This window comes from Cicer arietinum, chromosome 3 (assembly GCF_000331145.2).
Source record: "Cicer arietinum cultivar CDC Frontier isolate Library 1 chromosome 3, Cicar.CDCFrontier_v2.0, whole genome shotgun sequence".
Lineage (NCBI taxonomy): Eukaryota > Viridiplantae > Streptophyta > Magnoliopsida > Fabales > Fabaceae > Cicer > Cicer arietinum.
In genome coordinates this window covers 49,627,387-49,645,664 of record NC_021162.2, presented here as the reverse complement: position 1 = coordinate 49,645,664, position 18,278 = coordinate 49,627,387, and the positions used below count along the sequence as shown (strand labels likewise).

Here is an 18,278-nt window from a genome sequence, read left to right as displayed (position 1 = left end):
AGGGAATGTGAACAATACCTTTCAACACACATATTACATGGCCAGACATTGTGTTGTAGAGAATGTGAACAAATACATTCCAACACAAACTTTCACATTCTGAACTTATTTTTTGGGGGAAAAGTTAACCACCGCATATTAAGTTTGGATGCACAACAAATAGAGCATCAAACCTGCTAATTGAACTTAGCACGGGTAGATAACTTTGGTAAGCATTTTCTCTACTTTGGAAAACAATTTTCAGAGTGTCAAAAAACAAGAGCATGAAAACATTATTCAATATAGTTATAGTAATCAAAATGACATGAAAAATGGAAAGGCAAGTTGACAAAAAGCTATGAATCACATATAATTGAATATAAGATCAACATGAGCACACTTATAATCCAGTATCTTGAATTCTACCACAAAATTTGCCATCATAAATGAAGAACCAATGACAACAAATGCAGGTTAAACAGATACTACCTCAGAATTAGATTGGGGAAGTAATGAAATTAGGTTATAAATAAGTCCATCAAAGTGTGTATGGTAATTGTCCAGATGATGCAATATACCAGCAATATACCAAACTAATCACATGAGAAATCAAAACTAACGTTGGTTTTGTCATGGACAAAGAATACATACATCCACAAACAACGCATCTTGAACGAAGGCATAAGCCAAAAGTCCATTGTCACATTCAAATAGCAAGACAGGAAATCATTATGTCAAGTAGAAGCCCACCTGATTACGAGCACGCGTAACATCATCATCTGAAACCTGATAAGCCAACTTGGTTGTCTCATACATGATTGAGTAGGCCAAATCATCCAAGCAATCCGGCTGAAAGCACACCAATTTAAGGAAAAAGATTTATCAAAAAGGAGAAAATAAATTTTGCAAAATGGCAGTATATTTGGCATAAATTGCGTTGTAAATCTTTATAGTTTCATTGAATTTAAGTTAAAGTCCTCACTAACCATCGTTGACTTTAACTAAATATATAAACATATATCTAAAAAGATGGATCAACTATTATCAAGAAGTTGGATCATTATAGGTTATATAAGTTTTCAAATAGGTTTTTATAATTTAAAAAAAAAATAGGGCCTTGTTTAAAAAATTATAATTATAAGGATTTTATTATAAAAAAAGCTTCTAATAGAGGTCCTTATATTTATATTACAAATTTAATAAAACTGACCTAGAGAGTAATTTCACTTTATATTTATGAAAAACTACAAGAGGGGATAGATGTTCATTAGGTAGCACACATTCAATGTTTTTTTCTTGTGTTTGCATGCAAGCCTTATAAAAATCAGTACTTAGAAAAATCAGTACAAATGTGACTTCCGTTTAAAAAACACTAGTACTCCATAAGAAAACCACATTAAGGCTTACCTTAGCAACAGCGTAAACACCAAAAAGACCTGTGTCCTTGTAATTGGTGTTGAAAGCCATCATGCTTTCCGCAATTTCATTAATCCCAACTCGTTGTGCTAGCTCAGAACTGTTCACAGTTAAAATTCAACTAAGTATCTTTCGTGACGGGTATTTTTCTTTGGGGTTTGGGGGAGGACAGTGCTCAAGTTGCTTACCCCATGTGTTTTCCACCTCCGGCTGTCTTGTTCCATGAACCCAGCATTGCTTGCATGACCATCAGAGCAATTGAGTCTGGATCCTTCCATGATGCCCCTTCAAAAGCTACTGCAAATTGTGCAAGGGGAATATCATCATCAAGCATTCGAACCTGTTTTCACAACAAGAAGATGAACAGAGTTATTAAATGAACTATAACAACATGTTCAAATGTGCTCTACATTGATATACTTACCTCAGAACCAGTAAAAATTGCTGGTTCCTTTTCAACCAATTGAGATGCTGTGGTGGGATTTGTTGACAACTTAGTAAACAATTTTTTCACTTGGTCAACAAAATCTTCATGCTTTACAGCTCCAGATGCAGCTATCACCTAAGAAAGCGCAGACCCACACAGAAAACAACTATCAGGCCAACGTCCAACGTCCATACTTATATATTAAAACGTAATACATATAAGGTAATATATATATATTGGGTACAAGTAAGAAAGTGACTATGCTGTCATGCCAAAGTTATGAACACTATGCCACTGTGCCACAATGCCACAACAGTAACAACACTCATAAATAAGATATAATAATCACATCAATTGTCAACCTACCATCCTAGGAGCAGTGTAATGTGTCTGAATGTAATCCTGTAGATGAGCTTTGGTAATTGTTTTAATATTCTGTGCAGGTCCAAGAATGGTTCTGCCAAGGGGAGTGTATTGGAAGGCAGTTGCATGTAGATGATCAAAGATCACTTCCTCTGTTTGACCCTCAACCTGCAAACAAATGATATCGTGTAAAAAACTTTACAGCAAAAGAAGCAAAAGAATCAGAACAAAAAACGTATGTCAAATGAAGACAAAATACCAAACGTATGTCAAATAAAGAGAAAATAGGTGGCTGCTAAAAGAATTGCAAAAACATCCAAAGCATTTTCACACTACTGAATTCAATTAGTATTAGAAATGCAAAAAGCATTTTCACACTTCTAATTTCAATTAGTATTAATGAATAGTATATCAAGAAACTGGAATCATACATTCATTTTGAAAGGTCTTTCCTTGGTTCCTCTACCTTTAATTAATACTAATTTCAATTAGTATTAATGAATAGTATATCAAGAAACTGGAATCATACATTCATTTTGAAAGGTCTTTCCTTGGTTCCTCTACCTTTAATTATTGGACTACTTATATTACTAAACTACTGAGGGTAATACTCTACATCTATTTAAAAAGATATTCTTCCCCAACATTGTCTCTAACCTCAAAAACTCCAACTTCTACCCATCCAAACCCAAAAGGGTAAAATATTAGCGTTTCATAGCATCGTACTCAACAATCAACACACATTTAACCTGTCAGTTATTCACAGCAAATTCTCACAAAACACAGTCACAACAAAGTTATATTGATCAATACAATACAATCACACAATACATATTTCACGTTTCATATACAATTCATTTCAAAAGTAAATTGAATACCAAGAAAAGAAAACAATACCTCCTCCATTTCCCTAAGAATAACGTCACGCTCGCGGCTGATCCGATTCTCATCGAATTTCGAATTCTGGAGAATATCAGCAAGGATATCAAGTGCAACAGGAACGTCATTCTGCGAAACCTTAGCATAATACGTAGTCTGTTCCCTCGACGTATAAGCATTGAGATGTCCTCCCATATTCTCGATTTCTTCTTCGAGTTCCCTCGCGTTACGTCTTTCCGTTCCCTTGAATATCATATGTTCAAGAAAATGAGCCGTTCCGTTAGTCTCCTCGGTTTCGAATCTTGAACCAGCATCGATCCAAACACCAACGGTCGCCGTTCGTCCACCGAGGCTAGATTCGGTGGCGACACGGAGTCCGTTAGGGAGAGTGGTGACGCGTGTTTCGGGAGCGGAGAGGATTCGTGTGTGGTCGCGAAGTTCGGGTCTAGGTGAACCGTATTTGAGGAAACGTGGATCTGGATTTTCTAATTGTTGGAGTTTTGATTTGACGGATTCAGCTAGGCGATCGTAGATCATTACGTTGGGAGGTGGAGGGGAGGGTAGGGTGGAGGATTGAGAGTGGGTGACGGCGGCGGAGGTTGAGAGGGAGAGGGATCGGATGGTGGAGAGAGCGGGAGTCCGCCGGTTGGAACGGCGGACTAGGGTGAGGAGTTTGTTGATCGTCATGATCGATCCGCGCGTGAAGGGGCGGCCCTTGTGCTAGGGTTTGGATGTGGAGAAGGAAAGAAAGCCAATTAGTTGTGGAACGATGAAATGGCTATGTTATACTAATAAGTGTGTGAGAGAGAGAGAGAGATTAAATCGGAGGGGTGAGTATTAGTTAGTTAGAGACTAGAGAGACTAGAACGCCTGAATTTTCGATAAAAACTTTCGACTTTTTTCAAAAATTAAAATGTGTTGAAAAATAATAATAATTAAATTTGTGGGCAGGAGGTAACAAGAAAAAGAAGGTCTTTTTTCACTAACTAAAATCCCTCTTTGTGAGGCAAATATTTCCGATAGATTTTATGGTCGTCCTTTTTTTAGTCTTCAATTTTCAGAAAAATAATTATCTTAAAAATTTAAAATTCAACTTATTTATTTATGATTAAATTAGAGTATTCTTAGTGATTTGACTTTAATTAAAACATATTAACCATTGGATCTCGTCAATTAATTATATGAAAGTATGTAGTAATAATATAAGAAAGGATTTATTGTATGTCAATTGAACTAAAGTGTTTAACTAATTTTATTGAAGATTATTCGTTCAAGAGTACTAAAGGTTGAATAGTTGTTAGTATTTTGTTTGGTTTATCTTTTCATGGACTTTAGATTATTTGAAAAAAGAAAAACAATTACTTAGACTCATTCTCTTAGAATTGGAGAGTTAATGAAAAAAATTATTTTAAATTTTGGTGAAAAAATTTATTTTAAATTTTGGTGAAAAAATTATTTTAAATTTTAGTAAAAAAATTATTTCTAATGTAATGAAAATATTTTTTAAAAAAATTAGTGGATGTCAAAAAGACTTAAATAATACTTTTTTTCACTAAAAGAAACAATATTTATTTATTCAAATTGTAGCATACATCGATATGATACGATTTCAAATTTGTTAAAAATATAAATGATAAATCTTCAAACAAATTCATTATATCCAAGTTAATAGCGTAAAACGGCAATATAATATAAACACCACAATATGCCTACAAATATTACAAAATTCAAATTGTCAACAATACATATGCTTTAAGATCTAAAACTTTGACAACGTCAAAGTTATTTATTGAAATATGTAATCAATTAAAGCTACTATATCAATCTGAACTAAAATGAACATCAAAGAAAGAAAGAAAAATGTTGTACCAACACAAGAAGATCAAACAATGTCACAATTAGACGATGAAATCACAACAACAAAATTCAAAGAAAAACTAAATTTGTGTAAAAGCCACTTATTGAGATAAAATGAAAGAAAAAGCGATTTGAAGCAGTAATTATAGAATAAAAAAATGGTCCCAAATCATCTCTCTCTATAAGAAGAAGAAGATAACATAGGGTTTGGGTTGAGAGAGGCGGATACGGATAACTATCATCATATGTTTGTTTTCGTGTTATGTTGGTAGATGTTTTAAATATACTTATGGTGCTATATCTTTTATTAAATATTTGTTTTTTTTTTTATCATTTATCTTATTTTAATTCATTTTCACCCTTTGTCTTTTATAATTAATGACTTTTAGTTTTTTTCATCATAACTCTTTTAAACAATTATATAATAACTTTTATGAACCGTTGAACTCTAATCTTGAATCACTTATAAAGTTAAGTATGCAAACTTAATAAGAATGAATTGAAAATACATATAATTCGTTAAATGTCTTTTATTTCAAAGAATTTTTACCTATTTTAAATCATGCAAGGAGAGTTTTTTAAATGAAAACCTATTATTGGATTAATTTGATATTTTTTTAAGAATATTATATAGTAGATATATATAGACAATAATTAGAAAAGATTCTTATGATTAGATATTAACTAAAATCTATTACTCGTAAAAGATAAAAAAATATAATTTAAAAAAAGATAAAGATTAAAATTACATTTAAATTTAATAAAAATATTTTTTATGAAAAGTTACTTAAAACACCTTATTATTTTTAGAATTTTCATTTATTTTAAAGTCATTAACGGATAATCAACTCTCAATAATTCCTAATAAAAATCTCTTAATAATTAATTTGGAATTTTTATGATCATTTTTATGTTTATAATCTTTCTTATGATTAATAATATATAAGATTGAACTACGATAATAACTTTTTGGCATGAAAATAAAATATTGAATAATGTATGATATATAGGATCTGTAACTGTCCTATGCAATCTTGATCACTGTACAGGATTTTAAAATTATTCGAGTCTCAAAAACATTTTTTATTTAGAATAATTATGATATATTAATTAAATATATTTTATTGAATAAAAAAAAACAACTTAAGTCTAATAAGGTTTAATTTATTGTAGAGGAAAAAGTTTACTGCACAAGATTTTAATTTATTATTATTATTTTTATTTAATTTTTTTCATTTATGTTTTTTTTTCTCACTATCCGATGTCAGTATACCTCCCAATTTTCCTTTGTTGCATCCATGCAAATAACTTTCATCGTTAATGATAAAGTTAAATATTTTTTGTAGTACCATGCATTCCTTTCATGCATTAAAAATTATTTTTAACATCATACTATACAATATTCATAATCATTCATTTCTATGTTAAGTCCATTAGAGAACCATTGAATTCAAAGCTAGGGTGTGGATATCTTTGATTAAAAATGGGATCCAACAATGAAACTGCAATCCCAGTGCTAAGGAAAACTATGAATTTGAAGGTCAAAAAGTCTATGGTTGATAGTTTAAAAAGACTTCGTAGCTTGTTGGAGCTTAATCACCGGTTAACAATAATTAAGAAATGTGAAAAGATTCTTGATTTACTAGATATGGACGTACAAATAGGGGCTATTACCATATTGGCTCAATTCTACGACTCTCCTTTGAGATGTTTCACCTTTCAAGACTTCCAACTTGCGCCTACTTTGGAAGAGTTTGGACCAATTTTAGGCTACTCCCTAGAAAAAGGGAAACCTTATCGCTACATGGGGAATTATCCATCTACAACCAAAGTAGTTGAGATAGTAAAAGTTGAAGAGGAAATGTTGACTAGCCAAAAGAAGAAATGGACTTCTGGTTTTCTAATAAGTTTTTTTTGAGGAAATAGCACATCATTTAGCTAAAGCCTAAGATTGGAGTGTTTTTATGGAGGTGCTAGCTCTCACCATCTATGGGGTTGTTCTATTCTCGAGTGATGAAGAAATTATTGATTTAGCAGCAATCGATGTATTCCTAGCTTTGAAGAATATAGGATAAAATCCTACAACATTCGTCCTCGCCGATGTGTAATATACACTTAACTATTGTCATGAGAAAAAAGGCAAGAAAATTTTGTGTTGTTTACGTGTTTTTACGTCTGGTTGGTGAATCATATGTTTGATAGTGGATGCTAAAAGTGTTGCCTTATCAATGATTTCAAGAATTGTTATGTTGACATAAAGGATAATCGAGAATGAGCTCGGAGATTGGTGGATCTTAATAAAAAAAACAATTCGATGTTATGCGAGATGGCGAGAGGTAAAAGAAGTAATATACCAATGTGGAACATTCCCTAATGTGCCACTTATGGAGACTAGAGGTTGTGTGAATTATAATCGAGTATTAGCTTTAAGACAACTTAGGTATCCTATCATAGGAGAACCAATGCCAAAACTAATAACTCATTTTATTCTTTATGACATGGGTCTAGAAAACATTGAAGGTTTGAGGAGAATACATCAATATTGGAATACGATAATCAGAAAAGGGAAGGAACTAGGAAGTAGAAGTTGTGGTGCAAATGATTACTAACGATAGTGGGTCAAGAATAGGGTTCAAGAGATTAAGCTACCTTTTTTTCGTACATTTGAGGTGGTTGATGAAACACCAATGCAACCCACTACCGTTAGTGAATAAATTGAGAAGTTGCAGACATCAATTCTAGAGGCACAAGAGGAAAATAAGAATTTGCGAAAAGAATTGATGATAGTCCATTGAGTATATGAGACTGCCCATTTGGAAAATCAGCATAAGCCAATTTACCTTGAAAGATCAAATAAGAGGGCAAAGGTGGAGGAAGGTTACAAGCTCAAACTTCAATGCAATTTAAGGGCCTCTAACGAGTCCTTATGTTTGAGAAGACAAGAAAGAGACCAAGCACGGGAGAAGGTTGAAAAATTGAGAATGCAAAAAGACAATTGGAAGATTTGAAACAACAGCTGGATAGAGTGGTAATAGAATATAAGACAAGGCTAAAAGGAAAAAAAATTGAAAAACAAGAAGTTGTTACTATGTACCGAGATGTGTGGTTGAAGGAATAAGAGGAAGCAAATATGTTAAGAAATCGAATGATGGAACAAGTGAAAGCAATAGAGATGTTTGGGCAAGAAGGGATAATGTGGATGGATCGCTCTAAAAAACTCACTTTCATACCAAGCCATAGAAAGGGTTCTCGTACTCCTAAGGAAAGCAGAAGTAAGCATAGTTCCACCTGCCACACCTGCTGAGATTATTACTTTCATTTAACAATGTAATAGTTTGATAGAAGCTATGAATATTTTAATTTGCGGTGAGTGATAGAAACAATGTATTTAAGATATATAGAAAAATGTTGCACTTGCACCCTTTTAATTATCAATGAACGAGCTTGTTTTTAGTTTTCTCTACGTATGGGTTTGGTTTTGATGCATGATCCAAAAAGATGTTTGTGCCTAGGTTGCGGAATCAATGGTTCTCTAATACCCACATGCATGCATATAAATCTTCATTTTTTAACTAGCATCATATGATCTTTCAGAAAAAATCAACAAAGTTGTTTGCCCGACACCCTTATCGGACTCGCGTAAACTCGAAAATCATAGATGAACTTGAGCAAAACCAAGAAGTGATGAGAATGGATGTCGGCCAATTGAAGGACAATGTTGATAAGATCCTAGAGGTTATACATTCTTTGACAAGGAAGAATAATACAAATGGGAATCCTCCAACTACAAATGAAGAGCATCAAGCTACCCCTTCTTACCCATCAGGCTTTACCCCCAACAGTTTTGTGCGGCAGCCATGCAATTTCCTATGTATGGTCTCCCACCTGGTTATACCCCGTCCATAGTCATCAACCTCATGGACAACAACGCAAACCACTCAAATATCAACCTCCAAAATCTAAACCAATCACAAATCTCATCTTCTATGGGCTATGTGCCACCCAAAAACACTATACCCTTAGAAAACATTCCATTAAGCCCACCCCAAGTACCCCATTTTTATGCTAACGAAAATTGGCAACATCCTCAATTTATCAGTGAAGATATACAATCGAAAGAAAAATTCCATGTTTTAGAAGAACAAATAAAAGCAATTGAAGGAAGTAATGTATATGGTCTCGAAGCTTTTGATATGTGCTTGGTTCCCGATGTGACGATCCCTTCAAAATTCAAGTTACATGAGTTTGAAAAATACAAAGGTGCCACATGTCCTAAAAACCATATGACCATGTATTGTATGAAAATGGTTTCTCATGCTCATAATGACAAACTTCTCATCCATTGTTTTTAAGACAATTTGAGTGGGGCATCATTAAATTGGTATATGCATCTTTAGCGAAATCGAACGTTTGTGGAAAGATTTTGTTGATGCCTTCTTGAAACAATACAGGTATAACATTGGCATATCCCCTAACAGGATGCAAATGAAAAATTCGTTGAAAAAAGACAATGAAACATTCAAAGAATATGCACAACGGTGGAGAGAAGTGACATCACAAGTAAATTCTCCTTTATCTGAAAGTGAAATGGTTGATATGTATATGGATACTCTTCAATCACCCTTTATGATAAGATGATTGGGAATATGTCATCAAACTTTTCCAACATGGTTATGATATGAGAAACATTAAAAAGTGGCATGAGGAGTAGTAAGATTGTATATGGAACGAGTGATATGAAGAAACCCTATATAGGATTTATAAAGAAGAAAGAAGAGGTATGAAGAAACCCCAAATGGGACCAAAATCTAATCCTGAATCACTACAAACCACCAATTAATCGAGAAAAAAAGATAACCCGTTTTGATCCAATTCTCGTCACATACAACCAATTATCACCTTACCTACTCTAGAATTCAATGGTAGTCCTAAGACCAATGAAACCTCTGGAACCACCATTTCCAAAATGGTACAACCCAAATGCCAAATGTGAATATCATGCAATAGTCGTAGGGCCTTTTGTCGAAGATTGTCAAGCCCTAAAATCTAAAGTGCAAGAACTGATTAATGCAAAATGGCTTACCTTCAAGGAAGACGATTCCAACGTAGGGAGTAATCCTTTTTCAGGCCATGGGGATACCTCTGTTAATGTCATTAAAGATGAGATAGAACAATATGCAAAAGATGATCATGTGTTGACCATAGAGCCGTACATGGAAAATAATATATATTTCCCAAAACCATTGGAAATCATCTATATAAAAGAAAATTTTAAGCCAACTCCTAGTAGGCCAAATGCAATATTTGTTTAAGCATTAACCCTTTTTCCTTACGAAAATACCAAGGCAGTACCATGGAATTATGAAGTCACATTTCACTTGGCCAATCATCAATCAAGTGATAGTTGTGAATCTAAAGGAACTGAGGTCACCAATATTTCAGGGAGTGGTGGGGTGACTCAAAGTTGTTGAGTATACGCTCTCGATTAACTTAGGAAAAAGGAGGGTCGTGGAGAAAAAGGGAAAGAAGTTATGTATCATGCCATAAAAGGACAAGAGACTAGCACAAAGACGATGTCTGAAGAAGAAGCTAACGAATTTTTGAAGTTTATCAAGCAAAGTGAATATAAGGTGGTGGATAAGCTAAACCAAACCTCTTCCAAGATATATGTGTTCTCCTTGTTATTTAATTCTGAACCACATAGAAGGGTACTAATGAAACTTTTAAACGAGACCTATGTTACTCATGATATCATTGTCGACCAGTTTGATGGAGTTGTCGGTAACATCACCGCTAGTAGTTATATGAGTTTTAGCGATGAAGAATTACTAGCTTAAGGGACAGAGCATAATAAAGCACTACACATTTTTATGAAGTGTCATGATCATATTCTTGCACGGGTGCTAGTGGATAATGGTTTGTCATTGAATTCATGCCCAAATCAACATTCTTGAAACTATTTGTTGATGGAGCATGCATGAAGCCCAACGCTATGGTGGTGAAAGCATTTGATGGATCTAAGAGACAAGTTGTTGGTGAAATTAACCTACCGATTCAAATCGGACCCCATAACTTTGAAATAATCTTCCAAGTAATTGATATTAAATCGGTGTACAATTTCCTTTTAGGGAGACCATGGATTCATGTTGTTGGAGCAGTAACATCCGTTTTCCATCAAAAGCTAAAATTTATAGTGAACAATAAACTGATAATAATATATAGGGAAAAAGATATTACAATGAGTCATTTATCTTTAATGGGCTACATCAAAGAAACAGTAGAAGCCATATAGACTTCCTTCCAAGCACTAGAAATCGCCAATGTCGTCTTCATGGGTGAAAGGCTTAGCTTAAAGGAACCAAAATTGTCTATCACATCATTGAAGTCCACCAAGTCCATGTTGGAAGGAGGGGTTTTTGTTAAATTGAGGGAATTGATGGAAATACCATAGAAGAACAATAGGTACGGGTTGGGATATGTACCTACCAAAGCTGATAAAGAAAATGTTGTGAAAGAAAAAAGAGAAAGCAAGACGACTCGTCTAGGAAACTGGGTACTGAATTCACATAATATTCTTATTTGTGACATTTGCCAAACCTTTCAAAGTGTCAAAATAATATATGTTGATCAGGTGGCTGTTGCGAAAGAAAATCATGTTGATGATGATACCATCAAATTAGTTTACTCTTGTCCTCGAAACACCAGTCTCAACAATTGGAAGATCATCTGGTTTCCCGTGCTCGTTAATTCATGTTCAAAGTAATTATGTATTTCAACTCATTTTGCTCTGCCGAAGAATATAAGGATAACTAATTATGACACATGTATTTCAATTATATACTTATGATCAATAAATGCATTTTTGAATTCTCCAACCATTTTTTTCTTCTGTTTTTCTTTTTCTTGAAATGACAATCTTTATTCATATTTTTACCCATTTTTCTTCTTAATTTAAAGAATGTAGAATCGAAAATGGATCTCTTGAAAATAGCAGTGCTAGAACCCATTCTTTTAATTTTGAACACCCAATTAATCAAGTTGATGAGGATTGTGAAGACAATTGTGAATTCCCCCAAAACTAGAAAGACTAAGGGAACAGGAAGCTAAGATAATCCAAACCTATCAAGAACCAATTGAGGTGATCAATTTGGGGATTAGATATGATAAAAAAGAAATTAAAATTGGCATGTCTATGAAAGAAAGTGAACGAGAAATGTTGATTAAACTTTTATTTGACTATGTGGTCATATCAAGATATGTTTGGACTAGATACAAATATAGTTGAACACAAACTACCACTCAAACCTAAATGTGATCCAATTAAAAAAAAGTTGAGGAGAATGAGGTCAGATATGTCATTTAAAAATAGAGAAGAGGTCAAGAAGGAATTTGATGTTGGTTTCTTAGCGGGGCAAAATATCCTCAATCGGTGGCAAATATTGTCCCAATTCCAAAGAATGATGGAAATGTTTGAATGTGTGTTGATTATCAGGATTTAAATAAAGCTAGTCCTAAAGACGATTTCCTTTACCTCATATTGATGTCCTAGTAGATAACACTGCTCAATATTCTCTTTTCTCCTTCATGGATGATTTCTCAGGGTACAATCAAATTAAGATGGTTGATAGCGTTTCAGCAAGTGTATTGAATCGTTGCAAGTAAAATAAAACGGTAGCAGTGAGTGTCGAACCCAAGGATTACGTTTTACTATCGAATTATATTTAATTACTAAAATTGAACAAAAAGTTTCCAAATTGATTGAAATAATATTTGAAATTAACAACAATAATTAAATTGATCATTTATTATCAGAAAAATGTCAATGATGAGTTTCACTTTTTATCCAATCTTGGTGTCTAATTTGATCCTAGTCATTGAATTTCTTTATTAAATTATCATCGAGTTCTCTTTATTATTCTTGCCCTGATGTCTTAGTGACAGAACCTTTAATTCCAAAGTAACTCATAATTCTTTAGTAGATTTAAGAATATAATTAAGCTTTTACCGTACATGAATTCTCTTGTCAAACTACTGCATTTGGAACTAATTTAATTAGTTTCATGACCTGCATCTATCCCTAGACTATAATATCATGAATTTCTCATCTCAAGCATTCGTAAAGTCCACTTCCGTTTTAAAATACGAATCGTAGAACATTTTAATGTTGATCAAACAATAAAAAGCATTAAGCATAAAGATAAAAAAAATAATTCAATCAACTCATTCATATAACTATAAATCAAATCAGACTCTAACAAACATGGTTTAGTTACTCAAGACAAAAATAGAAAATATAGAGATTAGAGAAAAATTAAAAGAAAGATTCATGAATGATTCTTGATAAAACTACTCAAATGGAGTTAGAAACGACCGTCTTTGAATTTCTCTACAAGGGCACAAGTCTCCAAACTTCCCAATAGTAAAAAAGATCCTAGAAAGTGAAGAAAAAAATGTGTTTTAATGTAAGATGTCGCGTCCCAATATAAAGATAAGGCTGATATACTCCACATAGGTCATGTTGATTTTATCATCGAAATTCAGCATGGGACTAAAACAAATAAACAATGCAAAACTACGAAAAATCTCTACTTAAGAACATAAACATTTCATTAAATCCAAGAACTAAAATAAACAAAATATATCAAATAACTCCTTAAATTAACTAATGATTAAATATAAATAAGACTAAAAACAATGAAAAATATGCATATGATGAAGAGTCATCACAACCCCAAACTTAATATGTTGCTTGTCCGCAAGTAACAATTAATTTCAGATTTGGTACAGTTAATAACAAACTTAAACTCAATTTCTAAAATCAAATCAAACTCAATCCTCAAAGTCTCAACTACTACAAAACATTCATCATGCTCCACGGTTGCTTACAAAAAAAAAAATTACATAATTTGTACACTTTAGCATTCATTCATCAAGTTCAATTCTCTCCTCACACAATCTCACAAAAATTCCATCAAGTGTTTAGAAAGGATTATGAATTTATCACTCAAATCATAGAATATGCATCACACTACCATATGTTTGAAAAAATTATAGTTAGCAATCACAATACAAATAATACATACACTTTAGGAGGACTTTCGGGTTGTAATGGAGCTTAGGTAACAGTATGAAATTTTGAGATAATATGCTTTACTACTTGGAGTTAAGTACACATTTTCAAATTACTCTACCATTTTTTTTCTTTTCACATTTTCATTGTGGAGATTCTCAAATATTGACAATAGAACCAAAAAGATGTTATTTATCAAAGTACACAAACATATTTTTTTTTCTTCTTTTTCTTTTTGTTTTGTTTTGATTTTTTTTTATATTTTTTATTTATTTTTAAGAACCAACCACCACCCCAAACTTAAAAAGTTGTTATCCTACGAGCAACCCCAAACTCAGAATTTTACCAAGACAAAACAAAAGTTTTCCTACCTAACTCCAAGTAAGGTGATTGAATTAAAGTCAGGTCTTTGGCTTGTAACGTGGCTAGTAACCGAAAGAAAGGACAAGACTAAAAGGGGCTAACAAAAGATAAAATATGCATAGGACAGTTAGAAAGGCTCAAACAACCAAATAAAATTGCTTCAGTGTATGCATAAATTACAAGTGATGTGTAACACCCCAATTTTTAACAGCGTGAGTGTATTTTTTTTTTATAAAAAAAATCAAGGCTTAATTGCAGTTTTGGTCCCCCTATTTTTGCTGAATCTTGAAAGTGGTCCCCCCATTTTGTTTCTCCCCAGTTTTGGTCCTCCAAATAGAATTTTGGTCCAAAATTTGATGAAATTTTATTTTTTTTGGATTTATTTAAGTCACACCATGCCTCAATATCTCATTTGCAACAATTGTACCTGAAATATATGATCATAAATGGTGTAGTACGACTTTAAAAAAAATGAAATTTTATCATATTTTGAACCAAAATTCTGTTTGAGGGACCAAAACTGGGGAGAAACAAAATGAGGGGACTACTTTCGCGATTCAGGTAAAATAGGGGGACCAAAACTGCAATTAAGCCAAAAATCAACTAATGTAAATCCAAAGTGTAACACAAACGATAATTGTCATAATTAATTACATCATAATTATAACAAACTGAAATAGTTGTGAGGCGATAAACTAAAATATCCAAATATGAAATACGCATGGGCTATGAGACCTATCAGACATCGCTCATACCCCTGGGGTATTCTCGTCAGACACATGTACAAGTAGTGCTCCAAGAAATACTAATCCCCATGGTCACGTCAAAAAAAATAGAACATGGACCCACCAAGACAGGAATCATCTGACTGTATAAGTATAGTTACAGTCATCCCAAAATGAAATAAGAACAACCACCAAAAGAAAGATATCAAGTCCCTATACAACAAAACTAATCTGATCATACTCTAGCAACTACAATAACATGGGTGACCTCCACACGCTCCACAAGTTCCGTCTGACGCAGCATCCATCTTCGAGGTAACCTCATCCTCATCAACATCCATAGATGGATCGCTCTCTTCAGAAGTCAGATCCACCCACGAGATAGGGGGCTTCGGCGACGCCGGGACCTCAAAACAGTCTGCTACTTTAGTGACAGTCGGTAAAGGATCATTCACTGGAAGAGGAAGCTCTAACTCGGCCCGCCTAGATGGCCCTACAATCTCTCGCTCCATGGGCATCGGCCCCATATCCTTTCTGCCAGTCCCTAGTCCAACCACTGTATCCTCAGCTCCTACAACGGCCTTTGCCTCCACTCTAACTGAGGAATCCTTCGCATCTTCCCAAGCTCCACTCATCCCAAGCACTAATCTGGAAGGTATCGGATAATCAATCTTCTCGCGAGTGAGTTTCACAAAAAATACTGCCCCAGCTTTCCTACTAGTCCTCACTACCCTCCCCGTATAAGTGGCCCTGCTTGAGATGGGGTCATAAACCCAAGTAGTCGGCGAGTCTCGATCAGGGAAGTCTAACGACGTCTCCGTCGTCAAGGTAACAGTCGGTGGAATGAACTCGGGTATCATCTAAGGGCAAAGCCCAAATTTCCACAATAATTGTAAAGGGTCACCAACCGAAATTAACAAATAACACTTAGCAAAATTCTTATATTTTCAAATGCTCAAAAGAACCTTTCGTCTTAGCATACTCCTCGAAAGGGTTTTCATATGTCCAAAAATGCATAAACAATGTTGAAAAATGAAGTTTTAACAAACTGCACTGTCATAGCCGAATACAACAGAGAAAATGCAGATTTTCAGTTCTAAAATAGCTCTGAATCAATCAACACTTCGAATATTCATTAAATCAATTATGAACACATAATTACATCAAAAATTAATCAACCCAACTTCACACCCCAAAGCAATTACGACAAATCACAACAACAACCGAATCTGTCTCTCACAGACCAGCATGACATACAAGAGTGCAGTCGCTCACAGACCAGCACAATTTACTAGCGTGCAGTCTCTCACAAACCAACACGATTTTCTAGAGTGTAATCGCTCACAAATCAACACATTCTAGAGTGCAATCTCTCACAGATCAGCACAACGCGACAATCCCCGCAAGGATAAGATGAACCAACAATTCATATGGCATCATCCCGTGGCCCATCACGGTCACCACTATCACCATGGCCCCATCGCGGTCACCATGTACTATGAAATGCATGAGCATACTCTGACTCTTTTCACTACAATCATTAAGTAAATGCAACTATTAAAAGACTCCCCATTTTTAATACTCATTTAACACTAATGATTTTTCAGATACAACACAAAGCATACTCAAACATAATTATTCACACTAATTTTAATTTCCACAAACACACATAAATCACATCTCAAAAACCAATCCACACATAAATTGAATTAAATTCATTTTCCACCAATCCACACATAAACTTCTTCAAAAAAAAATTCATAATATTAATTATGAGCACATTAATTTCACCAAACATGAATCACCAAAATTTCCAAACATTAATCACCAAAATTTCCAAACATTAATCACCCATATTCAATCTCCAAAATTTTCAACCATAAATCACCACAACAACATTAATATATCAGAGTTCTCCCCACCGCTAACTCGGTGCCAACGGTCTCGATTCCTTTTCGAGACTCAAGGAGCTAACTACATAAACATAAATATTTATAACAATTTGTTCACAATAAAATTAATCCACACACAACAAAATTCCTAAAATTAAATCTTTCTCACACACCAAACTTTTAAAACCAAATAATCTATATTATTTACTTAAAACTGAATAAAACAAATATTGTCCAAATTTCACATACACATACTCGACTATTAAAGCACCGAAATTTTTAAGTTAATAAAATACTCTAAACTTTTTAAACCCTTTTTTTTTTCTTTTTAAACCCAGTCCAAGAGTAATTAAAAGAGTAACATTTTAAACTCTAACCATTGTTAATTTTAATCTATCTTTTTGCCCAAACTCTTTAACTTAGTTAAAATTTGAACTTTTTCACAACTTTAACAACTCTAAATTTTTCGTAAAATTTCAACTTCAGTTCAAACTCATTTATTTGAAAATAACTCATTACCTAACTCAAACACATCAAATTTAATCACTATACATAAATCACATCAGAAAAAAAATTCATAATATTAATTTGGATTTTAGATTTTAAACATTTCTTCTATATGATTCTTGATGGACCATATTATAAATTTCCTACAAAATAATCTTTCCAGAGAGAAATATGCCATATAGAGATGCCTTCAAAAGAATATAGTAAATACGGACACTATCAATATCATACATTATACATAATAGCAAAGGAAAAATGTGTTCTGTAGAATTAAAGAAACATTAACATAAAAACAAAGGAAAAGTGTTAGAGAAACACAGTAGTAAAGTCCAAACAAAAAGATAAATGATTGAGAAATTGAACATATAATTCAAACCCAACATTAATTCCTACACAACACACCTCAAAACAAACTAAATTTAATTTCAACTAATTCACACATAAACTAATTAAATTCATTTTTCACAAAATCACACCTTAAATACATCAAATTTCTTTTCCACAAAATCACAAATAATGTCCTAAATGCAAACTAAAAGTTTGAAAGGAGCCCTTACCTTAACGATAGCTCTAACACGCGATTACGGTACCGTAATTAATTCCGGTAAAATTTAAGTTCCTGACGTCGCATCGAAAACTAGATCACTAGCACCGCAGCGTGGCGATGAGCAACTTTCTATTATGTCAAATGGAAGTTTAGATCTAGTAAATAAATGGGGGTTTGTGATTTATGGTTTTAGTTTTGTTTTTGGAAAACAAAGGAAGGAAGGAGAAGAAGATTCACGATTGCTTTCTGTTTC

At 33.4% G+C, this 18,278-nt stretch overlaps 1 protein-coding gene across 1 annotated transcript in view; it reads right to left on the bottom strand.

Annotated features, from left to right (window-relative positions):
- LOC101503701 (probable mitochondrial-processing peptidase subunit beta, mitochondrial) overlaps positions 1-3,918 on the bottom strand; it is a 4,990-nt gene extending 1,072 nt beyond the window's left edge. Inside the window, exons 1-6 of the mRNA XM_004492207.4 lie at positions 3,083-3,918; positions 2,189-2,353; positions 1,820-1,957; positions 1,584-1,735; positions 1,387-1,495; positions 730-828 (exon numbers count right to left, since the gene is read on the bottom strand). Coding sequence (XP_004492264.1) covers positions 730-828; positions 1,387-1,495; positions 1,584-1,735; positions 1,820-1,957; positions 2,189-2,353; positions 3,083-3,751 — 1,332 coding nt within the window. The 5' untranslated portion in view covers positions 3,752-3,918. The remainder of the gene's footprint in view (positions 1-729; positions 829-1,386; positions 1,496-1,583; positions 1,736-1,819; positions 1,958-2,188; positions 2,354-3,082) is intronic.
- Between the last annotated feature and the right edge of the window lie 14,360 nt (positions 3,919-18,278).